Raw genomic sequence first — 15105 nt, 5'->3', positions numbered from 1 at the left:
AAAATTGGTAAATTTTAAAATGATTAAAACTGACCTGCTTACGACTAAACTAAACTTTTGTAGTAACTAAAATAACACATATCATGATTAAAACTGACCTTCTTCCAACTGCTAAACTTAACTTCAAAATGTATATCTAAAGCCAAAATAATTAAACACATGCCTACAAAATTCCTTTAAAGATAATCAAAAAAAGATAAATTCAAAAAGCTGACATTTTTTCACAAGCATTAAGTATAACTGAAGCATTATTTATAATCTGACATAAATCAGAGCAAATTTAAGGGTCAGATTACTGGAAAATAACTCCAAATATCCACATTTACAATGCAGCTTGTCTAGATTAATACAGTAAGCCTTCACGTTCACAAGGGACCTTTATTTTGGGTGTTGTGGTTCAGGGGTCAAGGCTTAAGGGAACTGGTACAGTCACTGTAAGCCTTCACCATTGTGTCTTAACCCGGGTTGCCCCAGAGGGATTGTCCCTGTAATAAGTTCATGGCCCACTTTTAAAACTATTGCCCAATAAGTTCATGTAATACAAAGTACCTTTTGTACAATAAAAGCAAATGGACTTTTCATTTGTGATTAGACGGGCATTTTCACTCTTTTCAGGATTGACACAAATAAAGTAATGTGACTGCTTGGTGCACAAAAAAGCAAAACAAAACTGCTGAAAAAAATTCTCATTGCCACTTCCAAACAAGTGAAAACTAAAATAGGAATTCAACACAGATCATAGACATCTTAACTATTAAAATGACTAAAATGGACCTTTTAGCTAAACTAAACTAAACTACTAAAATTACTTTTAAATAAAAATGATTAAACCTGACCTGCTTCCAACAACTATGAGATAAGTTAAACAACTGTACTGACAGAGTTTACTTAAAAATATGGATGCACTGAATTTTCAGCCACCAATAATTATTGGCCAAAAAGTGCATGTGTCATTTTCAATTTTGGTCTGAAAGAGAAAAACTATTAAAGTTCAAAATAGCTTAATATGCCTCTGTAAATCTTACGTTCGTGTACATGTGTATTTAACTATGCATGAACAGAAAAAAAACAAAAAACAAAGTCCACCCAAATAGCAGTCTGTACAGGACATTTCTATTTAGTATACTTGTTTCTGCTGCTTGCAACAGTGCTACTGTGTTGTCACGGCAATGCTGATAAAATAATGCCTCTCCACTCATTCACTGGTAATACAATTTGGCCCTCAATAACACATGTTTTTTTTATTGGCTAGTGTTTTTTTAAAAATAGGAATAGTTTAAGTCAGTGGTCTTTAAATCCTGGCATCTGGCCGCAGAAGAAATCATTAATTATTTCTGTTTTATTTACTGTCTGAGTCTGAACAATCTTTTATTTTGAAAAATCTTTAATTTTGAAAAATGACCGTATTTTTTTCAGATACATCTCAATCACTTGAGCAACAAATTTTAACCCACTTAAAATGAGTAAGAAACAGACGTCTCTGAAAGGTTTCTTTCCAAAGAGGAAAAGGCCCAGTGAAGTACCCTTGAACTGCCAAGGAATGGATCCGCAACCGTGGTAAAATTGTCAATCATTGAGCAGTCTGTGGTGTGAAAAAGGTTGGGGACCACTGATATAAGTTATTGAATTGAATTTGAAAATCTTGCATTGGTTTTCAGCCAAGTGCATCCAGAATTTTCGATTTCAGTACACAACCTTTATTTTGATGCATCGCTACATTAAAATTTAAATATTTAAAAATAAACTTAACAAAAAAACTCTAAATTTACTTTAAAATTACTATGTACACTGTAGTTAAACTCTATCAAACTAATAAAATGACTTTAAAATAAAAAAAAAACTGACCAATTTCCAATAACTGTAAACCAAACAAATCAAAATCAAAATGACTAAATAATTCTTAAATGGGTAAACTTTAATAAATACTAAACAGACCTTTTCAACTTTACTGTAAACTTCCCAATGTCCTTATTATACTTACATGAAATGAGCACGTTTACCCCAGCACACAGCTATTGTATATGTTCAATCACAAAACATCCATCACAAAATCAGCTTTGCATCATTTGGTTCGGTCTTAAAAATGGCAGTGCGAATAGGAATTCTAAGCGAACTATCCTTTTCTGTTTTGCTCTTGACCAAGCCATCCGAAGCACAACTGTGAACAACATCCTACATTTCTGTACAAACACTGTACTGTTCGATCAAACACAAACTGACCTCCTTCCATCTCCTCTGGCCAGTTGCGTGAGCTGCTGGCGGGTGAGTTGGGAGAGGTGTAGTACTCGCCCCCAGGGCTGGTGTCTATATCGTCCTCCATGGATCCTGACTTGTGCCTCTTACTTCTGTATGAGTGAAAAAACGAAGACAGAGTAGAAAAGACAAATAAATAATTGAGCAAAGCATTGTTTAGCTGAACCTTACTCCTCACACAGAGACTCCCAAACTGTCTGGACGTGCCTTATGGATGTTCCTTTGGACTACCACGAGCTGGTTGCCAACATTCACCTTTTGTTTTAGCTGCGCAGTGCGTTTAATGGAAAATAAGCGCATTAATCAGGACTGAGGCCTGGGCTAACCGCAAAAGCAGATAAATCAAGTAAACTACCCTCAGCAGACCTGAGCGAGGGGCTGTGTTGCTTTCACACTCGCTCATCTTTCCCAGGTGTGTGTACGGATGTGCGCTTGTGATGTTTTTATTCAGTTTTGTGTATCGCCTTGGGTGGTTTTGCCTTGACGCGCACATGACAAATTTTATTGTCACTGAGGTGTACTAGTGTCTCGAGCTCCAACCGCCTCAGGCTCCGTGTGTCTAATTCAGCCGATATAGCAATAGTTAACAGGCAACATTTATCATGGCGAGATGCTGACAGGTACATTTAAAGCCTCGTCTAACCGCCCTGAAAGCTCACACGCTCCACTGTTTCAGCCTGGTTAGGATAAATAGGCCAAACAGATTCTGGTTTGGACCAATCAGCCACCGCTGAGGGCTGTTGCGTTCCCGGCTGCGAGGTTGACCACCAAACTCAAAAACAACAGCTGGAGATCAAACATCTACAACGCGGCCACTGTTGCTTCTGGTCTTGAGGTAATTGGGTTGGATGCCACTGCAGGTTTTGTTGGAGAAGAAGTGGACTGAAACTGAATTATGAAATAACAAAGGCAAACAATGTGCTTTACAGAAGTAGCCTAATCATTTCCAAACTTTTTCAAATTGATTTTTGTTTTTACCCAAAACAAGAAAAGCTGCACTTCCATTCACTGTAGTGAAGTCTAAGAATTAAGTACTTATTGTAATATAACAGTACTAAAGTACACATAACAGAAAACCAAGCGCAACATGTCGAGGTTAATCATGTTATGTCTGACTGCTCTGTTTTAAATATGGGGGTACTTCAGGTATGTGTATTATCTCCTCTTTTATTTTCTATAAATATATTAATAAATTGCAGAGCAATAATGATGATAATCTTCCTCTTATAAAAAATGCTGACATTGGCATTGGTTTCCTGTCAGGAAGAAATGAATAGCTCCTTATATTTTAAATATATTTGTAGTATCACTGATTGGTTTGGAAAAAGTTCATTACATCTTAATATTGGAAAAACAAAAGTCAAACAAGAGCAGTAGATACTATATTTTATAAACCAGTCATCACAAATAGAAAAACAGTAGAGCAGGTCTCAAATTTTACATATTTAGGCACAATTAATGACAATAAACTGAATTTTGATAGTAATGTAGAGGCTAGGCTGTAATGTAGAAGTCAGCAAGTCGGCGCCTCCGTCTCCTCAACAAGTTGAGAAGTTTTAATGTTAGTACACAACTTTAAACATGGCATATAGATTATTAATAGAGTGTTCTCACATATAATATTGATTCATGGTTTAGGAACACTTAAGCAGAAGACGACATTATGGCAAATTATATATCGGGCAAATAAGATAACTGGTCACAAAGAACATTGGCTGCAGATTTTATTTTGACTTCTTTATGGAAAAAAAACAGCAATTGCGATCTTTAAAGATAATATACATCCTCTTCACTCAGCTTTTGAAATGTTACCAGGATGAGGATCAGGATGCAGGTTTAGAATTCCTAGAGCCTAAAGAAATGCTTATAAAAAGTCATTTATCCCAATTGCAGTTGTTTTATTAAATCGGGTCCCTGTTTCATGTGAATGGCGCGGTTGTTAAGATTGATCTGCAGTAATATGTATGGGGCTAATATGTTGTTGTCTTGATGAGTGTTGCTATTATTTGACTGTTGTATGTATGCTACCAGTGTTAAAGACAAATTTCCTTGCTGTGCCAAGCAGAACGAACAATAAAGTTTAAACTAAACTAAAAATATATATTAAAATTATTCATGTTTTTTATACGGAAGCATTATTAATCTTTAGAAATAGTTATATATATATATATATATATATATATATATATATATATATAATATATAATAATAGTGATTAACATTTAATAATATATGCAAATAATTGTATTTAGTGATGTGTGAAAATATATTTGTGAAAGTTGCTTAATTTAGAAAATAAATATAGTCTATACTGCCACACAATTCCTTCATGTTGTTGAAACAGAAATTAATTAAGAAAAAAAAAGTTTTTCATTTTTTATTTAAATGGACTGAACATAAAACTGAAAATAAAAGTAAATCCCCCACTAGCCCCCTCCCCCACAAAAAACTAAGATTTGTGTTGTTTTAACACATTTTAAATAAGACGTTTTAACAAGCAGCAAAATTCATTTAATGAGTGTATGGAAGTCAATGGGCTCTATTTTAATGATCTTGGCACAAAGTCGAAGCGAATGGCGTCGAAGCATTAAGGGCATGTCCGAAACCACTTTTGCTATTTTAAGAACAAAAAAATACACTCTGTGCCTCGGTGCATGATCTAACATGGTTGTGCTTATGCTCTTAATATGTTGTAGGTGTGTTTTGAGCATAACATGCATTAAACCAATCAGAGTCTCATCTTCCATTCCCTTTAAGAGTCTGTTGCGTTGCACCATGACGTATTTGCTATTTACATTAAAACTTGTGGGAAAAGTGAAAGCTTCATTAGCAATAAAACAGTTAAACAGACCATCTGTAGCACAAGGATAAAGAACGAGCCTCTGCTATTCTGCCTCTTTACTTTACTTTTACTTTCTACTTTACTCCTTTACTTTTGTGGATAAGGAAACGGTGTGGAATGCACTACACTGAAGACATTCATTTACTTACATATTTAATTTAGTTTGTTAAGTACGAAGAAGCAACGTGGCTCAAAAGGTGAAAATTAGGGTTGCGCTGGTTTGAAAATAGTAACAAATCATGCCATACACATCTTGTGCTTTACTGTGCCGGGTGTATGATAGGGCCCAATAGGTGCCAACTACCAGTATTCCTCAAAAATATCAAAATATCTTCTTCTGTGTTCAACAGAAGGAAAAAATCTAATTATTATGAAGGATTTTCATTTTTGGGTGCACTATCCATTTAAGACCACTACAGTGAACAGATATATTTTCATATATTGAAAGTAAAGTTGAACAAATACAAAAGTATCACCTGAATACCGTTTACTTTAGATTCTATAAAAACAAAAAAGATATGAAGAGGACATTCACTCTGAATTATGACAAGGACATCATGCATCGAAGATTGAAAAGAAGAATAGGAGCAGAACTATTTGATAAACATAATTTACTCCTTATTTAGCATCAGAGTGAACTGCTGCACTTAATCAGAGGATGTTCATGACTTCATCAAAACTGCACATGGATGGAATGCTTATTTAATGAGAGACGATTTTGAATTGCGATAAACAGATGTGGCTTCATTTCTGCATCTCTTTTTGATTCTTCTTCAAATCACACACACACACACACACACACACACACACACACACACACACACACACACACACACAAACACACACACACACACACGCACACTCACGCACTCACTCACTCATCAGTAATCAAAAGTAACTCAAGGACACAGTGTCTTTGGCGAGAGGATTTGTGCCTGCTGGAGATGTGTTTACTGACCCGCTGGAGGAGGTGCTGGGAAGGGTTCTTCTCATTCCCACTCCTGAAGGGTTCAGATCGTAGGCGAGATGCCCCTGCAGCTCTCCGAGAGAGAAGTTCGGCCCTGTGCCCGTCACCACCGGTGCTGCACACACACACATAAAGAGAACATGATCAACAAACAGCAGTAAACATAAAACATGAAGATCAATTAAACTGGATAATGACCTGTACACTATTCATATAATATATTTGCATTAGAGATCAACCGATAATCAGCTGTACCGATATTTTAACCGATATTTAAGCTTTTTTTCATTAGCAAAAGTGTCGGCTGAAAATCAGTTGAGTAAATTATATAATTCAAAAGCATGTCTTAAGTCACAGCTTGAGTAAATTGCACAAACAAAGAGAGCAAAACAATCTTAAAATAAAGTACTACACACTAAAACTATAAAAGACTAAATATTATTTAACAAACAATTTTACTTTTACATAACCTGGTAAAATCTCATTTCTTTCCATACATGAAATCTACTATAAACAGATGTAAACATAAAACACGAGATCAAAAAAATTGGATACCAAACTATACAAATTTTATCATATATTTGTATTATCAATTGAAATCAAATGATTATCAGCTGTACTGATAGCAAAAGTGTCGGCTGAAAAAAAAGTTGTACTAATATTTGATTTCACTTTTATGCATCTATTTATTGGCAAAAGTGTTAACAAATAATCAACTCTGCCAATATTTTATGCAAATTTATGTATTTTTTCCCCACTGACAAAGTTGTATGAAGTTACAAACTGTTAAATAGTATATAATTTGAAAAGTTGCGATTTAGTTAATCACAAGAGGCTGCAATATAATATATATATATATATATATATATATATATATATATATATATATATATATATATATATAAACAAAAATAACGAATAACATCTGAGGTGAAGAGATCTTAGCGAAGGGTCAATTGAGTGAGCACACTTTCATTCTGCCCAATTGCACAACTTAACTACGCCCACAATAAAAAAAAAAAGAAAACAAACAGGAAAGCACTGACAAGTGGGATTATGGTGTCTGCTGCTTCAGAAGCATTAATAGACAAATATCAAAGAAAGACAGCATTTGTAATATGACAGTATTTTGGTTTCAAAGTCACAGACATCGAACAAAAACAGGTCATTTTTAAGAGCTATCTAACGGCTTACAGATTATTGAGCTTGAATTAAATTAAAATCAGCTTGACGCTGGGATTAAATTATAAATCTAATTGCAATCACAATATCTGTCAAAAAAATATAAATCGCAATTAGGTTTTTCCCCAAATCGTTTAGCCCTAGTATGTATAAATAAAATTGCATGTTCAGTTCAGTGATGAAGTCAAAAACAGAAATGTATGAAAATAAATAATTAAATAAAGTTTAGTTCTCGATGGTAGTTATTGAGAAGATAATCCTGTAAATAATGTGTACTGATATCGGTTTAAAAAAATTAATATCTAGATACAAATCTACACGACAATTTTTTAAGAGTCTAGGAGGCTGCATTTCTACGATTAAACAAAATATGGTAAAAATAGAAGTATGTTTATCATAAACCAAAATGTACTTTAGTATTTCTATGTTTGGACAAAGTTATAACATTGTAATAACTTTGTATTTTGAAAAATATTGAGGTGTATTATATAGATACTGTGCTAGAAGCAACAGCAATGATTCAGTACCACAGAATACATCAGCCTACCATAGTGAAGCATTAGTGTTTGCTACCACCACAGTTTCAAATGTAAAGTCGCAATATGGAAAGCATGGGAAGGTAAATACTGATATTTACATCCAGATATATCCTTCAGCACCTTCACACAGAGGAATATTTGGCTTTGAGTTGTGACTCAGACTCTTTATTGACATCGGTGATTGTTATCCAGTGTACACTAAACTACAGCTTTGCAGTGCGACTTGTTAAATAATTGCGTTAGATGGGTGTAATCTCACACATTCATGTTTAAGCCCACACAAGGCTTATGAATCTGTGCCACTGCATGTCTGCTTTTACCTGAGATGACCTCTTTTCTAAGTGTGTGAGTGTGTTTAATTGCTTGGATTTAATGGACAGGCTTTATTGTGTGGTTCAGTTATGTCTGAATGTGTTGTATGTAAATACAAGACGGGAACAATGGGCTTGTTGTTCCAAGGGGTAAGCCTGTGGCGTAGAGTATATGATTATGTATATTAAATATTGCGTAGGAGTAATTCACACCTGGTTTGAGCATGTTGGTTAAATAGATCCCCAAATGAAAAATCGATACTAATTTACTCACCCTCAGGGCCATTTAAAATATATGTGACTTTTTTGCCGAAGAATGTTAAAGAGGTTTTTAGCAAAAACTATGGTCTATGGTGATTTATATACTGCACGTCAACTGCTACTGATACTTTGAGAAGGAAAAAACTTGCAGGTAAAACAAAAGTAATATCTGTAGCTCCTGACAACATACTGAGGTAAAGTGATCAGTCACAACATAATTACGGAAAACTATTTAAAGCGCTAAAATGATTCTCTGTGATGAAGAAAACACTACAGCTAAAAAATCTAAGGACGTGAAATAATTTAGTTAGACACAAATGAAACTTAAAAAGTAGGTTTTACATCACTACTCAATTCAAACCTGTAGAAATGAAACCTTGAACCTATAGCTATATCCTATTTGCATGGTAAAAACTGAACCATTGAATTCACTTGGATCAAAAAAGTGTCATACCAAAAATATATACTTATTAAAGGTTTTCTGAAAACTATAATAAAGTAAGTTGGAATAACGTAATTGTTTTAGGTGTAAGCAATTTGGAGCAAACTTTTTTTAAGTTTTCAAAATACTAAAATTGAAAACTACTAATCTTTCAGGTGCTTTTTACTGTTTTTGTTAAGTGGTTGTAAATATATACATATACATATATATATATATATATATACACACACACATATACACACACACATATATATACATATATATACACACACACACACACACACAYATATATATATATATATATATATATATATATATATATATATATATATATATATATATACTAGATATTTTTCAAGACGCTTTTATTTAGCTGAAGTGACATTTAAAGGCTTAACTAGGTTAATTAGGTTAACTATGCAGGTTAGGGTAATTAGGCAAGTTATTGTATAAGGATGGTTTGTTCTGTAGACTATTGAAAAAATATATAGCTTAAAGGGGCTAAAAGTATATAATAATAATAACAGAGTATATAATTTAAAAACAGGTCTTAAGTCAGTTCTACACAATATGAGTAAAATGCACAAAGAGAGCAAAACAATCTTGAAAAAAAAAATACACAGTAAACCTCAAAAGACTAAATATTACTCAAACAAACAATGCTACTTTTACATCACCTAGTTAAATCTGACGTCATTCCATACATGAAATTTACTTCAAAGACCTGAGCGCAAAACTTTACTAAGACAAATGATGTACATTTAAAAACATTTTTTCAGTTTACAACATTATTAATTTTAATCCAGAGAGAGATTTGTGAACATTTGTGAAAATGCTCCACACTGTTTGCTGTAGATGATGATAATGTTGCAAATACAGTTCAGTTTCTTGTTCAAACCAATCACTTTGCTTCATAAGAGGAGCCACAAATATTAATTAAGTTTTGCCTACATATGTTTTTTTCTGACAGTATCCCTTGAGTTGCGTTTTGTTAATCCGTAAGATCAACAAATTCATCAAAAAAAAAAAATTCTCATATGATTAGAGCGTGAGTAAATTAACAGCAAATATAGATTTTGGGTTGAACAATCCTGTTTAATGCTGATAAAACTGCATTATGTACTATTATTCTCAAACTGCTAACATCCAATCACAATCCATTAGTTTGTTTGTAACTTGTAAAACATTGTAATTGCGCACAGGTGTGAGGAGTGATATACACAACTGTGTGCAAGCAGACAACTGTGAAGAAGAAAATAATTCCAGTTAAACACAATCAATTACGTTAGACAAGCTGGCGGGATTCCTTGCCTTCTAATGAGGGACTGTCAAACCTGACATGAAACGGCTGTGAAATTGACGCTAAAGTCTGATATGTGGACACCGGCTGTGTGCGAGGTGAGAAGGGACAGCTGAGAGGTGTAAAAAAAAAACGACAAGAAACTGACTAAAAATTCCACAAACACTTTTTAAAGGGACAGTACACGCAAAAAAAATTATTCTGTGATTATTTACTCACTCTAATTTCATTCTAATCCCAAATGTGACGATTGAATAAATGATGAGAGACTTATTTTGATTTCGGGATGAAGTGTACCATTAAAGCGTGTTATATAAAATACAAAAGCATCTCACTTCTTGATACTTGCACCAGTTCTGTTACACTGAAGACACCCGAAGTTACGAAGCTGTCTTGAAACTCCGGAGCATCTGTTAGACAAAAGAAAACATGGAATAAATGATGGAGATGTACTTTCCCAAACAAGGATATCACCAGCATCTCACGCACAAAGAAATTTAATTTGCTTTTCATTTCTAAGTCGCTCTGGATAAAAGCATCTTCTAAATGAATGAACATCAACGTTTTACATTAGCAGAGTCTCTTTGGCCTCTACACTGGAGGAATTATGGAAATGTCATATCTTAAAGGCATTTAATACAGAATTCAGAATAGTATAAAACAGAGTATCCTTTGAAAAAATATACTTTTATTTAATTCTTACACTCATCAAGCCTGCATTTATTCGATCAAAAACACAGTACAAACTATATTGTGAAATATTATTAGAATTTTCTATGTTAACTTAATTTTAAATCTGATTTATTCAAGAGACGATTAATTTTCAGCATCATTATCCAGTCTTTAGAGTCATATGATTCTTCAGAAATTAAACAAATATGGTGATTTAGTGCTATAAGTTTGTTTTTGCTACAATTGTTTAAAAAAATTACTCCTAAGATTTGTAATGAACATCACTTATTTCATAGGTTAATCTTATGTATCTTGTGCATGTTTTTTTTTTGTTTATCAAGATTCATCAACAACATGCTACTTGTTCAAGCTACTTATTTAAAATAAGTTGAAACAACACAATTCTTAAGGTTTTTTGGGGGACAACTTAAATGTTTTATGTTCAATCCACTTAAATGTGTAAATTGATTAAGTTAATTTTATCGATTTGTGACAACATGAAGGAATTGGATGGAACCCAGAATTTTCTACAGTGAAGAATGAGTCACGGCTAGTGTCTCTTAGCATGAGCTCTTTGTGCTGGGTTATATGGTAAGTAAAATATCTGTATTTTATATCTCTGTACAGAAAGTATCTTTATTAATATATCTGTAAGTGACTGATTGGCAGTGTCCAGTTTACACTGGTGTGTGTGTGTGTGTGTTGTTTTGCGGAGCCATTATGACTTCTTGATCAAGTTTAGGACGACGGTTTTCTTTAACAAAATTTGAAAAGTGAAAAATTGTAATGAATACTTCAAATCCAAAAGCGAACATTAAAATGTGTTTGAGGTGGCCTGACTGAATAAAACCCAGACACTAGGGCCGCGCGATCTTGAAAAAAACTGACATTGAAATGTTATATTTTTTTCTAATACATACTGCGGTAAGGGTATAATTTCAGAAGAAGATTTAAATAACTCTAAAAAATCATAATTTTACATATATGTGGAGTGGATGTGGATATATTATAATAAACAAATAACTGTGGAGCCAGATCAGTCTCAAATATACATTCACAAAATATCCACAGCACAATTCATATTTACAAAATACAATTCGTAAGTTCAAAATCCAATTTGTAAATACACAAATACAATTCATAAATTCGAAACACGATTCAAAAATTCAAAAATCTAATTCATCTGGCGAAAAAATATTTTTGATTTTTCTTTGTGAATTCACAAATTGTGTGTTGTATTTATGAATTGTGCTATGAATTTACAAATTGGATTTTGTAAATGTGAATTGTGCTGTGGATGCTTGAATTGCATTTCATAAATGTATTGTTTTTGAGACTGATATAGCTCCATAAATAACAAGTATACATGAATACAATAGAACAAAGATATTGTGGTACAAAAATTAAATAAACAGATGTAAAATAGCACTGTACAATAGTCAACATTTAAAGGGGATTAAATATTTTCATCAAAGTTGTCCTAAATCTACTGAACAACACCTGTTCTTGTTTTGTGACGATTTTGAAAATCTTCCGCTTCAAATTTTGACTGCATTCTTCATTGTATAAATAAACAAATACAATTCAGCTTAGCTAAAGCTACAAATTTTATCATTTCTTGAGACCAAATGACTAAAATTCTCTTGAAATCTCGCAGTACTTTAAAAATGTAGTTACAATCCCAACAAGATATTGCAGATCCACGATGTGATTATTGCAGATTCGCATTTTGTAGTATTGATGCTGAAACAATATATTGTGCAGCCCTTCTGGACACATTCAAAAGCATAAACAATAGTGAAAAATAACGTTACTCACTACAATCACAGAAATAAAGTTACGCGAGCTGTCACTGGAGTGGTACCTTTTCAAAAGGTACTGTACATATTTGTACTTGAAGGATCTATATTGGTACCTCAAAAGTACATTTACTACCTTCAAATTTTAAGATGAACACTTTTGTACATTTTAGGTACCAATATGTACCCTTGAGGTATTAATATTGACCTTTTAGGTACAGATTTGTATCTTTTAAAAAAGGTACCACCCCAGTGACAGCTCGCGTACCTTTATTTCTGAGAGTGTAGAATATGCACACACAACATCACCACATAAATCAAAGAAAACTTTTACAGTACTAAACAAAAACCAGGAGACTGCTCAACTCTGAAACAAATAGGATACTGAAACCTTTTGTGCAAAAACTAACATGTTTACATTTTTGTATTGCATTTTCGTATTTTCTGCATAGTTTCAGATTGCATATTACAACAACAATTGTGATATTATCATAGACCATAAATATCTAACAGTCCTAGGCAGCAGCTCATGCGTTTTTCAGACAAACTGAAGTTTATCAATATAAAAAGTATATTATATCATGTATCGGCCGCGATACACACACAACTCTACAAACAACCTAACCCTACCATTCATACAGAAGAAAGACAAAACCCTGATGTGTGTTTGGATACATTACTAACAATTAAAGGGATAGTTCACCCAAAAATGAAGATGTACTCACTATTTACTGTGGTTCCAAACCTTTACGAATCTCTTTATTCATCAGAAAAAAATTATATTTTGAAGAAAGATGAAAAGTTTGACGTCCATGTTAGGAAAAACTAATAGGAAATCGACGGGTACAGGTTTCCAGCTATCTTCAGAATGTTTTTGTTGTACTCAACAGAATAAAGAAAGTCAGATGGGTTAGGAACAAGTAAAGAGTGAGTAAATGGTGACAGAATTTTCAGTTTTGGCTAAACTATCCCTTTAATACTTCAGTTTGGTTCATACATGTTTTTCTGAACACAATTGTCACAATCTAAATTAAACAAAAATTAATCAAGATGAAGTTTATAATTAACCCTTTGTAACCTTTGAAACTGAACAAAATTTACTGAATGTTAATTCTACTTATCTGAAAAGAGTTTTGAACTCAGTGTTGAAGATAATTCAACACTATTACCTCATTACTTCAACTTAAATGGAGTAAGTTCACAGTACTCAAATAGATTCGTTTTTTTAACTCAAATGGTTTGTAGCAATTGGTTTCCTCAAACGGTTTGAGTTTTCTTCATTTATCAGGTTTTACTGTGCTCAAATTGCTTCATCTACTCAAATGGATTAAGTTCACAGTACTCATTAGAATTAGTTTTTGAACTTAAATGATATGTTGCAATTGGTTTTCTCAAATGGTTTTAGTTACCTTAACCTTTTGGGTTTTACAGTGTAGGGCTTCACAAAATATTGTTTCAGTGTCGATATAGCAATGTGAGCATTCGCAATAGTCACATCGCAGGATTTGCAATGTTGAGTCTGTATTATAATTTAGCATTTGCATGTGTTTTTAAGGCCCATGACTATATGAGTATTTTAAATGCATTCAGCCATAAGAATTTTACAGCCATTAAAACGAGTAATTTTATCGAATTAATGTTATTTTTATTAGTCAATTACTATACCTGAATACTATTTCAATTTTAACAATATTTTATTATATTTACCTATGCTTTTGATTTATTTATTAGATTTTATGCAGACACATTCCCCTAAAGAATCATCCCAATCTTTCCAAAATTATAAATTCTTTCTAAATAAAGATATTCAAGCCATTTGGTGAAATTGTATTCATATTGCAATATAAACCGTAGACTAACAAAATACCATAATGTTAGATTTTTTATTTATTTAATTTTTTTAGCTGTCAGATTACTTGGAATCAATCTAAATCTGTTCAAATAAAATATTGTTAGATTTAAATTTGGTATAAATATATTTAGCTGTAGAAAAAGCCAGACTCAATTAGTTCAATTCTATGAGACTGGTTCAACTGTACTCAATATTCAGGGGGGGGAAACGGATGCAAGACTATCCGCACAATAGATTAAATCCAGTGTGTTTTAAATGAATAGGAAGACTTGAAAAACACATTGCTTTAATTGATATTATTATTAAATCTTGTCCTTATTTGTTTCATTGATGTTTAACTAACAAATATCAATCAATCAGTTATGCTAAATGTATGTAATCCAAATTTATGGAGATTTTCATGCAATCACAAAACATAAATCTTATTTGTTAGGCCTAAATATTGTAGTTAATTTGGCTTTTGAATACATACAGTTATCATTCCTATAAATAACTTATCTGAGTGTGTAAAGTACAGTATTAGACACTAAAAGGTGAATGTAGCTGCAGATTATATGTGCCTTATGTACACAAATCCACAACCTGATCATTTCCATCTACATTTCCCGCAAACATTCATCCGAACGTAACGCACAAATAAACTGCTGGCTTTGTCACATGAGTTCTGCTGAAGAGGGGAATGTGG

The 15105-nt window shown here is 32.8% G+C and overlaps 2 protein-coding genes across 32 annotated transcripts in view; both read right to left on the bottom strand.

Moving 5' to 3' along the window:
* Positions 1-15105, bottom strand: part of nfic (nuclear factor I/C) — a 225336-nt gene that overhangs the window by 40474 nt on the left and 169757 nt on the right. For 19 of the 31 annotated variants that reach the window (XM_073910272.1, XM_073910278.1, XM_073910273.1 and 16 more), the window contains 3 exons: positions 10433-10507; positions 6054-6177; positions 2221-2345 (listed from right to left, as the gene is read on the bottom strand). In XM_073910272.1, the coding sequence (XP_073766373.1) occupies positions 2221-2345; positions 6054-6177; positions 10433-10507 (324 nt within the window). The remainder of the gene's footprint in view (positions 1-2220; positions 2346-6053; positions 6178-10432; positions 10508-15105) is intronic. The other 12 variants (XM_073910281.1, XM_073910279.1, XM_073910280.1 and 9 more) reach the window with 1 other exon arrangement.
* The window catches only part of si:ch73-196i15.3, a 239069-nt gene that overhangs the window by 124061 nt on the left and 99903 nt on the right, over positions 1-15105 (bottom strand). The window lies entirely within an intron of this gene.

Source organism: Danio rerio, chromosome 8, assembly GCF_049306965.1.
Source record: "Danio rerio strain Tuebingen ecotype United States chromosome 8, GRCz12tu, whole genome shotgun sequence".
NCBI classification, from domain to species: domain Eukaryota; kingdom Metazoa; phylum Chordata; class Actinopteri; order Cypriniformes; family Danionidae; genus Danio; species Danio rerio.
This window is presented reverse-complemented; position numbering and strand designations above follow the sequence as displayed.